Below are 13,266 nucleotides of genomic sequence, written 5' to 3'. Positions count from 1 at the left end.
TGCCAATCATCTGATCACAGGGATGCTGCAAAGGCCGTAACTCTGAAAAACGGTCGTAAGTCCCATTTTTCAGTGCCCTTGTAAGTTTGAATGGTCACTAAACAAGCTGTTATAAGTCGAGGACTGCCTATGCTATCTGTAAAGGTTGATAGATCTAAACCCTCATGCAAGGTTAACATTATGGGTTTATGTCCAATAAATTGACATGGGAATGGAATGGAATGGAATGGAATGGAATGGAATGGAATGGAATGGAATGGAATGGAATGGAATGGAATGGAATAGAATAGAATAGAATAGAATAGAATAGAATAGAATAGAATAGAATAGAATAGAATAGAATAGAATAGAATAGAATAGAATGGAATGGAATGGAATGGAATGGAATGGAATGGAATGGAATGGAATAACAGAGTTGGAACAGACCTTAGAGGTCTTCTAGTCCAGCCCCCTGCTCAAGCAGGAGAACCTAGACCATCTCAGACAAGTGACTGTCCAGTCTCTTCTTAAAAATCTCCAGTGATGGAGCACCCACGGTTTCTGGAGGCAAGCTGTTCCACTGGTTAATTGCCCTCACTGTCAGGAAGTTTCTCCTTAATTCCAGGTTGCTTCTCTCTTTGGTCAGTTTCCAACCATTGTTTCTCATCCTGCCCTCTGGTGCTCTGGTGAGAAACCTGGCCCCCTCTTCTTTGTGGCAGCCCCTCAGATACTGTTTTTTTCTTTTCTTAGACTAGCCAATTAGTGCCGCCCCAAATAAATCTTTGCTGGGCCAGCTGGCTTTCTGATCTTTCCAGGGGTTTCATGATTTTCAAAATCTTCTTTGAATCCACTTCAGAGCCAGGCCTGTACTTTTCTGTAGGACGTCTGCAGTCCTCGGGCTTACAACAGTGCCTTGAGTGGCCATTCAAAGTTACAACGGCACTGAAAAAAGAGACTTAATGGCTGTTTTTCGCACTTACGACCGTTGCAGCGTCCCCACAGTCACATGATCAAAATTCAGGGGCTTGGCAACTGACTCGTGTTTATGACGGTCGCAGTGTCCTGGCGGATCATGCGGTCCCCTTTTGCGACCTTCTGACAAGCAACGTCAATGGGGAAGCCAGATTCGCTTAACAGCCGTGTTACTAACTTAATGACTGCAGCGATTCACTTAACAAATGTGGCAACGAAGGTCATAAAATGGGGCAAAGTTAGCAAATGCCTCACTTAGCAGCAGATATGTTAGGCTCAATTGTGGTCATAAGTTGAGGACTACCTGCATAGAAGTGGTGTCCAGCTGTCTTCCTTGGACAGGTTTTTCTTTTTTTCTTAACTTCCCCATTTGTCCTTGGAATTACCTTGTGGTGCCCCATCCAATCCCTAATCCGATCTGCTTAGCTCTTGGAGGTGAGCCAAACGATAGCAGGAAAGAGGGTTTTGCAACTTTTCTGCTGGATGTCAAACCAAATTTTCACTTTTATTGCCGGTCCGGCTTTCCAATAATTTCCAACGAGAAACTCTGTTGTGGGCAGGCCGACTTGGTGTTGGAGCAGCTGCGTTCTGAACTTGGATGCCGTTTCTCTTTTTTCCCAAAAAGAACAGAATGGAGAGGAACACAAGTCCTCTCTTTCAAACTTCTCCAGGCGCGAGAATGCTGGATGCTTTGGATCCCATTTCAAATCTGCAAGAAAGTTTTCTTTCCGTGATCCAGAATTCCGCAAATTTGTTTGTTAACGGCCTTCATTGCATTCCCTCCTGCATTGGCTCCAAATAATTGTGGTCTTAATTCTTGGCAGGTGTAAGATTTTGTGTGGTGCTTCATTGCAATGTGGACTTGACCACTTGGGGTGCCATTTAAGCATTTTCTGCTGTCAACAACTTTTGTTGGTGTTGCTCTTCATGGGGGGGGTGTGGTTGTGAGAATAGGAGTTTCCTGTTTCTCAGGAAACAGACTGTGGGGGCTTGTAAACCATAAATTAAATGTGTGTATTGGTACCACCAATTGTGATTTATCGATAGTGTGGTTGGACAGCTCTAGATTCCATAAATAGAAGTGGAATATGGTTGTGAGGTTGCTTTCTTGTGGACTTTGCGTTACCCAACAAGGTAATATTATCAGTGCTAGGAGGGAGAGCGGTGTACAGGGGAGAGGAGGAGGAGGAGGAGGACTGGGGGATACTTTCTGAACTTGGTTCTTTTCTTGCAGACATTTCATTACCCAAGGAAGCGTCTGCAAGAAAACCATCAAGCTCAGAGAGCACCAGGGGCCCCCTAGTTCAATCTTCAGCTACAGTTATTCTCTTCTATGGGTATCGTGTGACTTTAGGTTGCACATAAGGAGCACATAACAAGAAGGATTCTCGTTTGGCTTGACTTTGGACTTTGGACTCTCTTATGCATACATGGACCTGTTTTAGAAAGAAAGCAGAAGGATGGAAGGTGTGTTAACTAAGTGAGTCACAGCTGGTAGGGTTGCCATCCTCACGGACAAAACAGCCACCTGGGCCTTTGTTGTAGGCTTCCATGATTGGTAAGGTAGTATTCTCCAGATCAGCTCCTGCTCCGAGTTTTTCCCAGGCCCAGCAGGGAAGCCTGAGACTCCGGTCCCACCTTTAGCTCTTAATTTCGCTCTCCGGCTTCTCTCTGCCTCTCCCCTCGTCCCGGCGTTTGCCTGTAGCTTCTCGGGCATCGCCCCGGTATCGCCACGCCTCGCCATCCCCGGGATTTCAAAGCCCTCCCGATCAAGCCTCGTTGGTTTGGGAGCCTATCTCTGTTGGCCCCGGTTCGGGGGGTGGGGGGCTTCCTCTTTGTCGGGAGGTATCGCGGGGGCAAAAGGAGGACCCCGGGGACGCAGAGACCCCTTCGGACCGCGCGCTCCCTCGCCCTCTCCTCCTCGCTGCGCACCCAGCCCAGCATCTGCATTCCTGCCAGAGGGGGGAGGGGGGAGCAGAGCCGCCCGGGGCTTTTGCCGCGTCGCCTCCTCCTCCTCCTCCTCCTCCTCTCTTCTCCTCTCCTCTCCTCTCCTCCCTTCGCCGCCGCGCAGCGCCTGGAGGAGAGCGCAGCCTCGCTCGCTCGCCTTTGCTGTTGCTACTGCCGCTGCTGTCGAAGGAAAATCCCGACCGACCGACCGACCGCTAGCTCGCTTGTCGCCGCCGCCTCCTCCTCCTGCTCCTCCTCCTCCTCCTCCTCCTCCTCTCCCGTGGCAGAGCGCGCGCTCGCCGTCCAAAAGACGCCAAAGCCTCGCTCCGTCCGGGCGCTTCGGGAGATGCTGCGGCGAAAGCTCTCCGGCTGAGCGGGACTCAAGCAAGCTGGCTTCCCCGGGGGAGTCGCGCGGCGGGGGCCGCCCCCAGCAGCCTTAGGAGCCGCTGTCCAGAGCAGGGACGTCAGGGCGCCCCTCCGGAGCCCAGCCACAGCCCCTTCTCCGGGCCGAGGGGTCCTAACAGGTTGTCTGCTCGCCGGACGGAGAGGGGCGCAAGGGCAAGAGCCGACTCAACACAGGAAAGCGGGGGGGGGGGCAAGTGCCGGCGCCGCCGTCCGGCGCCGCCGCTGCGCCAGGGCGCCCGGGCGCCTTTGGAACCATCCGGGAACCTGTTGGGTGTCCCGCTCCGCTTTCGCTGAAGGCAAAGGAACTTGGCGTCCCGGCATCGGAGTTGCGGGAGCTTCTGGGTTTGCAGCGGCCGGGCCGGCGCCTTTGGGGAAGGGGGAGCCGTCCCTTCCTTCCACCACCACCACCACCACCCCCCGCCCGTCCCTCCGTCGCCCAAGGGCGCACGCCTCCCTTCCGCCCGCGTCCTAGCCGGGCCCCGGGAGCGGGGAAGACGGCCTAGCCTCTTCCAGATTCCGAGGGGCAGCGAGAGCAGCATGCTGGGGGCCTCCCCCGCAGGCAGCGCCCGCAGCCTCGCCGAGTGACCCTCCAGGGTGGCGGCTATGGCGGCAGCCATCGCCAGCTCCCTGATCCGCCAGAAGAGACAAGCGAGGGAGCGGGAGAAGTCCAACGCCTGCAAGTGTGTCAGCAGCCCCAGCAAGTCCAAGACCGGCTGCGCCGACAAGAAGAAGCTCAGCGTCTTCTCCCGGGTCAAGCTCTTCGGCTCCAAGAAGCGGCGGCGGTGGAAACCAGGTGAGGCTGCGCCCTGGCCCCGGCTTGGGAGGGGGGGCAGAGTGGTGGTGTGAAGGCTGCTTGGCTGCAAGGGGGTCCCGTTGGGACGGTTCCTTCCCTGGAATGGTGGGCACCATCGGTCTTGTCCTCGGTCTTGTCCTCCTTCGGTCCAAGCTTTGGCCAGCTGGCTCAAGTAGAAAGTGCTGCAGTCTCCCAAGCACTGGGACGAGTTCTCCTGGCCCAAAGGAGCCAGCTGCATTTTGATGGGGTACCTTGAGCCTGTCGGTGGGGTGAGGTGAGGGCTCTTGCCAAGAAAGCCACCAGCATATCTTGAGGGAAAGCAATTCCCTTCCCCGGGGGTCTTAGGAAGCTAAGTTCTTGGAAAAAGCGGGGCCAGCAGTCCTTTGGGTGGAAGGCTCCTCCGCCAAATGACTTTTTCCTTTCAGTGGTGAATGAGGCAAGGAGTTGGTCTATTCTGAGCTGCAGGAGCAAGAGAGGAGGTGAGACCTTCAGTGGCTTCTCCAGATCACCTCTCGGAGGGAGAAACCAGAGGTTGAAGAAGGTTGGAGTCAACTGGAATGCTTAGATGTTGCAAAAGCAGCGCCTTCTAGGTCCTCAATCACAGGGGGCCTCTTAAGAGGTCTTCTCCTTTGGGCACAGTCTTGGGCTACATGGAGTATTGCTTGGACTCTGAGAGAAGGGTGGTTGCTTGGTGTTTTGGTTTCTTCTCTCTCTCAAATGTGAGTTGAATTGCGAGGGACGCCTTCTGCCAAAGTTTGTCTGGACCATTGGCTGGCCATGGGAGCTGTAGTCCAATTGATCTGGGCTGGGGAGATGGTGAGGCTGTTCCAAGTCTTTTTTTTTTTTTTTTTTTTTTGAGTCAGAAAGTGCAAAAGATTGGACACAGGTCATACCTGCGTCTCCTTTCTCAATGGTCTCCTTTTCCCCCAAAATCAAGGTGAGCCATCTCTTTAAGTTACAGTTTTGCAGTGTTGAATGGGCTGAATAGGCTGATAGTCCCATAGCGATACAATGGTGGATCTCTAAAGAGATCCCTGTGCCACCTTTGGTGAGATCTCTTGCAAAGGTTATAGCAAGCCCGGTGGTTGCTTTATGTCATGGGACCATTGTAAGAAATGAGGACAGCTGTTGATGGCTTTGGAGAAGACTCAAAGATGTGGAAAATGAGCCAAATCTGTGGATGAGATGATCCATGGAACTCATGTGCAGGAACAGTGAACTTTGTGTTCAGAACACCAGGAACATACAACCAGGAGATCACTGTTGGTGTTATATCTCACAAGCAAGCTTTAAAACGGCCTTGAAGCTGATGCTCAAGAGGAGGGGAATAATACCATGTTTCACTGTGATATTATTTGTGTGGTGATTTCGCAACACATAGGATACGATTGTGCCTTGTACTGGGAAGCCTAGGTTGGCACTGGTGTTGACTTTGCATATCTCCATTTTCCCAAATGCCAGACTGAATAGCAACATTGACCAATGTTCCTACGTGGAGACAATCTACCCAGGTTTCCTCTTCTTTGCTCTTCAGAATTCAGAAAGAAAATTGGGATGGGGTAAGGTTTGCATCGCACTTCAAACATGCGCAGGGCTTAAAAACAAGCAGACAAGCAGAACATGAAGAACTTCAACCCCTTCAGTTGGTGGTTTTATATGGTATTAAATTTTTTTAAAAAGGAATGTATAGTTCTCTTTCTGATTCTCACCTGTCTTCTTCCCTCGTCTGCTGTTCACAAAGTAATTTCATTTGGTGGAAGAGGAAGCCTCTAAAAAGAAAGAAAAAAGAAAAAAACCTTGCTTTTATATTTGAGGTGGGAATAAGGTGATTTATCAAGGAAATCATCAATTTTTTCAGAAGATTTCAACATTCTCTGCTTTAAGAAGAGTAAAACCTTGGTCGCCCTCTCCCAACCCTATTGCATGGTTAAAATATAAAAGCTAGAGAAACAAGGAGAGCAGCTTCGCCCGCGAAAACATTTACATGTAAACCAGCCTTTTTCTTCTAAAGAAGGAACATCCTAACAGAAACATTTCTGAAATCTTCCTAAGAGGAAAGAAACATCTGGGGGGGGGAAAACAATGTGGCTTTGCATATTTAATGATTTGCAATTCCAGATTGGTTAAAAATAAACAAGACCCTAAGATGAATTGATCGATCGATTGACGCAATCATATGCCTATACACGTGTCCACGTGTGATCCGCAAACGAAAGCACTGTCCACGCATGCTTAAAAATAAAATAAACTGGGTTTACGAAGAGATTGGAAAAGAGAAAAAGGAACAGAAATTTGGGCTTCCTTTAGGTCTGCCCCCCCCATCAGCCTGCACACATGGAGGGCTCAGTTCTAGATTTGGTGGCAACTACAGGCTGTTTTAATTGTTACGCAGCAAAGAAATTTGCTATCCAGGGAACACAGTCTCCTGGATCTGCTACAGAGCTGCCCTCCAAGGAGAACAGCTACGTAATGCAAGTGTGCTTAAAACCCTGTTTGCCACTTAACTGAGGGATACACAACTTTTACTTTCCAGTGGAACAGCCCTACTTGGAATAGTAGACCTAACTCTAGGTGAAGAACCAGATTCATTGTCTGGGGGGAAAAAAGACAACTGGACTTTTCTTTCTTCGAAAATATTTCACTTCTCATCCAAGAAGCTTCTTCAGCTCTAAACAACTGGTGGGGAATAGAAGGATTTATATTCTGCAAAGATGACTGCAAAGAGCGTAAATCTTTCCATTCCCCACCAGTCAATTAGAAGGGAAGAAGCTTCTTGGATGAGAAACGAAACGTTTTCAAGGGGGAAAAAATAAAGAAACCAAGAATGTCCAGTTGTCTTTTGGAAAAAGCACCTTTTGAACCACCGTAACCTGGAGGGCTGAGAATCTCCGTGGACAACCAGATTAGTCGTCAATTCGTTGTCATTTTAGGTGGATTGAATAGATGTGATATAGTTACACCCCTGGCGTGTCTTTTATTATTTGTCCATTTGATCCGTCGAAACAACTTTTGGGAGTCTTGGCAGGGTGGGGGTCTTTTGCGGCTCTTCGCAACTGGGGGACCCACACTTTATACCTCTATCATAGATATTATTTATGTCTTAATCCTGTCCCCTTCCTCAAATATACTGACTCACATTCAGGACCAGTCGCAGTGTCCTGGGACCACGTGATCCCCCTTTTGCGACCTTCCGATGAGCAAAAGTCAAGGGGGGGAAAATCCATTTCACTTAACTGTGTTACTAACTCGACAGCTGGAGTGGCGTGAAAGGTCATAAGTAAGTTCGATAGGCAGTCCTCGACTTATGACAATTGAGCCCAAAATTTCCATTGCTGAACGAGACATTTGTTAAATGAATTTTGCCCCATTTTACAACCTTTCTCATCACGATTTTTGAGGGAATCACTGCAGTTGTCAACTTAGTAACATGGTTGTTAAGTGAAACTGGCTTTTTTCCTCCCCCTGACTTTTGCTGGTCGGAAGGTCGCAAAAGGGGAATCAGGTGAACCCAGGAGAGACTGTGACCAGTCGTAAATGTGAAGCGTCCCAATATGAATCACGTGACCATGGGGATGCTGCAATGGTCAGAAGGGAGAGAAACAGCCATCAGTCACTTTTTTCAGTGGATGTTGTAAACTTTGAATGGTCACTAAATGAACTAGTAATTCGAGGACTACCTGTGCTCTGGGTGGAAATCAGATTAAGAGGACCGCTTGGTCAGTGTGCAGCATTCACACAGCCAGATTGTTTAAGGGCAGCAGGTTGTGTCTGTTCAGACCTTGCTTAGGTGACATGGGAGAAGATTAATTTCAGCGCTTTGAGAATAGAACCTGCAATTCCTGCAATTCTCTGGAGTTGGCTTCTGCTTTCCTAATTGGGCTCGAGTTTTGATCTAAGACAAACCCTCATGCTCATGTCAAACTAACTATGATGCACGTCTTGGTATTTTCTGGAAGGAGATTTCCTTTGATGTTTTTACATGAGGGTGGTCTAAATCTTGGTTTCTGTCCTCCAAGATCCTCTGGTTATTTCCATGGATTTGGTTCAGTGAGGACCTGCCTTTAACCTCAGACGCTTCTTCCAGCAGAATTAACATCCATGGTGTATGGAGTGGAGCTGAGAGGCTTTAAGGCTGTGCCATTAAGTGTCTTCCATGTTAGAAGGACCGTGCAAATATTGGGGTATGGGTGAATCTCCCCAGCTTGGGGAAGGTTGCATGGAAATGTTGAGACTCTAAGATTAATGTGGCCAACAGCCAAGACATATTTAAAAGATAAGCATGTTTCCTGAGCAGTAGTAACAATCATATTTTTGTGGACAATCCTAAAACCTTTATTCTTTGAAGTCACTGCCCTTGAGTTTTTGGACATGACCAACCTTACTAAAGGACCCAGATTGTTGGGGGCAATTAAGCTGACTTTGTAATAATGCTGCTTGGGGTGTGTGTGAAAGCCCTAATAAGCAGGCATATACATAGAATGAAGGCTACTGCTAAGCTTGTAAGCCGCCCTGAGTCTTCAGAGAAGGGCGGGATATAAATGGAATTAAAATAAAAATAAATAAAATAAAGTCGTGGTGGTTCTTAAGATTTTATCGCCTGGGCTACAATTAGCTGGGTTCACAGCTGCTCTATAAACAAAGGTTATTAACCTAAATGGTCAGATTCATACAATGCTCTATGCCTCAGACAAACACCTATCTGTGCTGTCACATATTCATAGTCTGCCACGCCATATGTGATCCACCAGCAACCATTTTAGCAAGCCTTTCCCTGTTCCTCTCTTAATGAATCTCAGATCGTTAAAAAATTAAGTTTCCTTCTAGCTATCTTTCTAATCTTAAGAGAAATCCAGTCTTTGCTCCTTCATCCAGGTAATATGTTGGAATTTTGATTCTCTATGAAGTTGTTCAGGATTTAATGTCATCCACAGAGCTTTATAGCCTGAAGACTGGATGCTGTCCATGGTGCTGATTTAAAATTCTCTCTCTCTCTCTCTCTCTCTCTCTCTCTCTCTCTCTCTCTCTCTCTCTCTCTCTCTCTCTCTCTCTCTCTCTCTCTCTCTCTCTCTCTCTCTCTCTCTCTCTCTCTCTCTCTCCATTTATCTATCTATATCTCAAATCATAGGAAAGTTTCTAATCCCATTTCTTTCTCCTTGGGGGAACAAATGAGGCACAGCTTTTGGTCTGCTTGAAACCATCATGAATACAACGGACTCAGGTTTCTAACCTTTTCTGCTTGTTTGTTTTGCTTTACAGAACCGCAGCTGAAAGGCATCATCACAAAACTTTACAGCCGGCAAGGATATCATTTGCAGTTGCAAGCAGATGGAACCATTGATGGAACGAAAGAGGAAGAAAGCACATATAGTGAGTATATTGTTAGACATAAAAGAGCCTGTTTGGTTTGTTTGCACAGCCTGCTAGTCCATATGCATGGGTGTTTTTCAAAGGCTATGCTCATTTGGCCGTGACATCATCACTGCGTTCATGTTTGCTGTTCAACCTGCCGAAGAGAAACACTTAGATAAAGCTTGCAGAGATACTTTTGCTTTCTGCAAAACTGGCCCAGATGGTATCTCCATGCACATATATGGATGTATTCATCCTCAGTTTTTTTGAGTCGGGTTTTTAATGATCTGATCAGGAAAGGTTCCTTTCCCATTCCAGTTTTACCTGACTTAAAACAATACTGCTATTCTCCTTTTAGAATAAGGAGAATTAAATGCTCCCACTTATGCAGTGGTGAGGGCTAGTAATCCTGATGGCTGTTTTGTTTCCATAAATCTTGAGCTTCAGTTCCATTGGTCTGCCTTCCCCTTCCACGGCGTTACGGTGTGCAATGGAGCATTAGTGTATTTCAGTAAATAGGACGTGTATGAACTGGGGGCAAATAACCTTTTGAGTGTGGTGGTGCACAGATTAGGAAACTATTTCATTTCTTCCCCTCTGATGCAAGCCCTCATTTACAGTTTCAAAAAGCTGAGCTTATCATTATCAAATAAATAAATAAATAATTCTCATCCAAGTAATACCCGGCTTCAAATAGAACTGTCTGCTTCCCGGGTTCTAAAATTCAGAACAGAGATAAGATGGCCATCTCTTCTGCAAAACAAATGCTTCAGATATTTCCTTTCTCTTCAGTTCTCCAGTAAAGATGAGACAGTGGAATTTCAAAGAGGCCCAACAGAAGTCAGTCTGTATGCCCAACCAAGATAAGAAAACATCTTCAGCTTTTATTAGAGGTTGCATGCTCTGATAGAAGTAAACAGCGGCCAATTTGTGTGGACTTTATGCAAATGCCTTCTCGGCTACCTTTAAGGGTTTAATGACAGAGAACGGCTGATTCGGTGCTGAAGGTCCCACTTTTAGTTTCCTCTCCTGTGGAAAGGATTAGGAAACATCATCATCTGAAAGGCTGAAGAGCTACTGCTGTCAAAGGGCAACCTGGAATCTCAGATCTGCCCGCAATCCATCTATGCACCCATCCATCCATCCATCCATCCATCCATTGATCCATCCTTCCATCCATCTATCCATTGATCTATCCATCCATCTGCTTGTAGATCAAGAAACCACTCTAAAGTTTGTGGAATGATTGCCTAACAATCTGAAGCAAGAAATACACAGCGAATGGAACCTAAGATTTAGAATAGGGTTGAACACAATTTTAAAAGCCGGCCCTCAGAAAAGTTTAAAAATATCTCCAAAAATCTTGGAGAGATGCAGAAAATGTAGTCTTAGTCCATGAATTTGATCTGGCCCTTGTAGTATATTTCCAGTCACTGAACTTTGCTATCTCCTATATCAAACATTGTCCAGTTCAGGCATAGACAGTACCAGTGATTGGGAAGCCATACACCATAAATTACAACTTCAACAATTCGTAATTCTGGCTACTCTGCTTTGGCACTGGAGGAGTTTCTCCTGAAAATTCTTGATCTTTATTTAGCTTCTCTGGAAAGTTTGAGAGCAACTAGCACATTTTGGCAACTGCTAAATAATGTAATGTCTTGATGTTACATGAGCTTTACCAACCAACGCCACCTCCCCTGCCATGAATATGAAATATTGCTGAACTGTTTCAGTAGTGTAAGGAATTTTGCAAGGTGGAGTTGTTGGTTTGGATGGCTGCATGATGCCTGGGAATGAACTAGCCAAATGAATTGATTTCTGCAGAAAGGTCATCCTTTAGCTACATCCCGTGGAATATCTGCTTTGAATTTGTTAAAGGGCCTTTTCATGTTGATGCACATGTCCCTTTTTTGATGTAAGAAAAGTGAGAAGGATTGTCCTTGCCCCTATGCTATCCTTCTGGGGCTGCTCTCTGTACTTGGGATAATTAATTAATTTAGGGAGCAGATTGGATCTCCAAAGAGTGGAAGAAGATGGTCACTTGTTGCACGGATGCTAACATTGCATGGGTGACTTCATCCTCTCCCTTCGGCTGGTAGATTGGGGTTGATGGAGTTGAAAAATTGTAGATGGGTTTGGGAAAATAAAACTGGCAATGCCTTCAAATAGAAGACTATCTGCTACTCTTGTGTTCTCCTGGGAGCATTGGCTGAGGACATTGGGAGTGGTAGTCCAAAATATCCTGGAAGCCCACCAATGGGTTAGGAAACACAAGACTTATTCAAGAGTCAACTTGATCGAGAAACATTCTGGTTAAATTCCCAAGGAGATTCTTGTCAGTTGATTCCTTTTTTTTCTCTCTCTCTCTTATACTGACATTACAGCTTTTCCCATTTATGGGAAAACCTGATTTGATTTCCCCAATTCAGATTGAGGGACTAACTTTTTTCTTCTTTCCATTTTTCTCCTAGCTTTGTTTAACCTCATCCCTGTGGGCTTACGAGTGGTGGCTATCCAAGGGGTTCAGACAAAGCTGTATTTAGCGATGAACAGCGAAGGCTACTTGTACACATCAGTAAGTGTCCATTCTTTATTTTTTCTTTTCAGCTGGATGGTCTGCCTTGCATTGGACCCTCGACTTATGACCCCAGTTGAGCCCAAAATTTCTCTTGCTAAGCGAGATGTTTGTTAAGCGAATTTTGCCCCATTTTATGACCACAGTTGTTAAGTGAATTGTTGCATTTGTTTAGTTAGTGACATGATGGTTAAGTGACTCTGGCTTCCCCCTTGACTTTGCTTGTCAAAAGGTCACAAAATCCAGGACGTGCAACTGTCATAAATAAGAGTCATTTGCGGAGGGTGTGAATTTTCATCACATGACCACCAGGATGTGGCGATGGTCATAGGTCACTTTTTTCAATGGTGTTGTAACTTTGAATGGTTGTTGTAAGTTGAGGACTACCTGTAGAAATTGTACAACCATTTGACCAGGATGCTGTAAGATCTTCTGCCTTGAGCACAGAGATGGACTTAAAGACCTCCGAGGTGCCTTGAAGCCCTAGGATTGTATATTCCACATTCTAAATTCCATATTTCTTTTGGAAGATTTAGAGCATGCCTCAATTTATTTAGAGTATGCTTAAGTTTATTCAAGTATATTTATCTGGAGAATGCAAAAGATTATTGAATTAATGTTGAATCCCTCACCATGGCTGAACTGTGGCAGTCTAAAGGTAACTAAGCAGGGAAATGTAATAAGCTGATACGAATATTATTTCCACTTTTTTGTGGCTATGAGTTATGATTAAAATAAGCATCTGCAGTGTTCAGGAGAAGGCGCATGAGATATTAAAGAGATTTGTCTGATAAAGCTCTGACAGGCTCCATCCAGGCTCTCAATAAGTAGATTCGTGGTTTGCTTCTGATCTGATATTCAGAGGATATTTTGTGTGGTATTTGACTTCTGATCTTCCTTCTACATGTTTAATAAAGAAAATTCAATCATCTTTACTTGATGATGGAGGGGAAGGAAGGAAGGAAGGAAGGAAGGAAGGAAGGAAGGAAGGAAGGAAGGAAGGAAGGAAGGAAGGAAGGAAGGAAGGAAACATTTTTAAAGGGTTGCCTTTCTTGAGATATGTAATTCATTAATTAATTTTAAGGGTGACTTCTAGAAAAAAAAACAGGAAGGGCTAAAGCCTGAAGCAAATAAATCTTGATGTTGTACATGTCTGTTTAAGAAAAGAAATTTGGTTAATGTTTGATGCTTATGTTCTCATCGCCCACTCGGCCATGCCTGGCTGACCATTGGCTGTTCAGCA

General features: G+C 46.0%; 1 protein-coding gene across 3 annotated transcripts in view; it reads left to right on the top strand.

The window, feature by feature from the left end:
- The window catches only part of LOC308673226 (fibroblast growth factor 13-like), a gene marked incomplete at its 5' end in the record, with an annotated part of 88,030 nt that overhangs the window by 61,787 nt on the left and 12,977 nt on the right, over nt 1-13,266 (top strand). For 2 of the 3 annotated variants that reach the window (XM_081336755.1, XM_081336757.1), the window contains 2 exons: nt 9,353-9,463; nt 11,920-12,023. In XM_081336755.1, the coding sequence (XP_081192881.1) occupies nt 9,353-9,463; nt 11,920-12,023 (215 nt within the window). Of the gene's footprint in view, nt 1-3,906; nt 4,097-9,352; nt 9,464-11,919; nt 12,024-13,266 lie in introns of those variants that run through there. The other variant, XM_081336756.1, reaches the window with a different exon arrangement.

Source organism: Vipera berus (assembly GCF_964194415.1).
Source record: "Vipera berus genome assembly, chromosome: 11".
NCBI classification, from domain to species: domain Eukaryota; kingdom Metazoa; phylum Chordata; class Lepidosauria; order Squamata; family Viperidae; genus Vipera; species Vipera berus.
The sequence above is the reverse complement of the archived record's forward strand: the minus strand, read 5'-3'. Positions and strand labels throughout refer to the sequence as shown.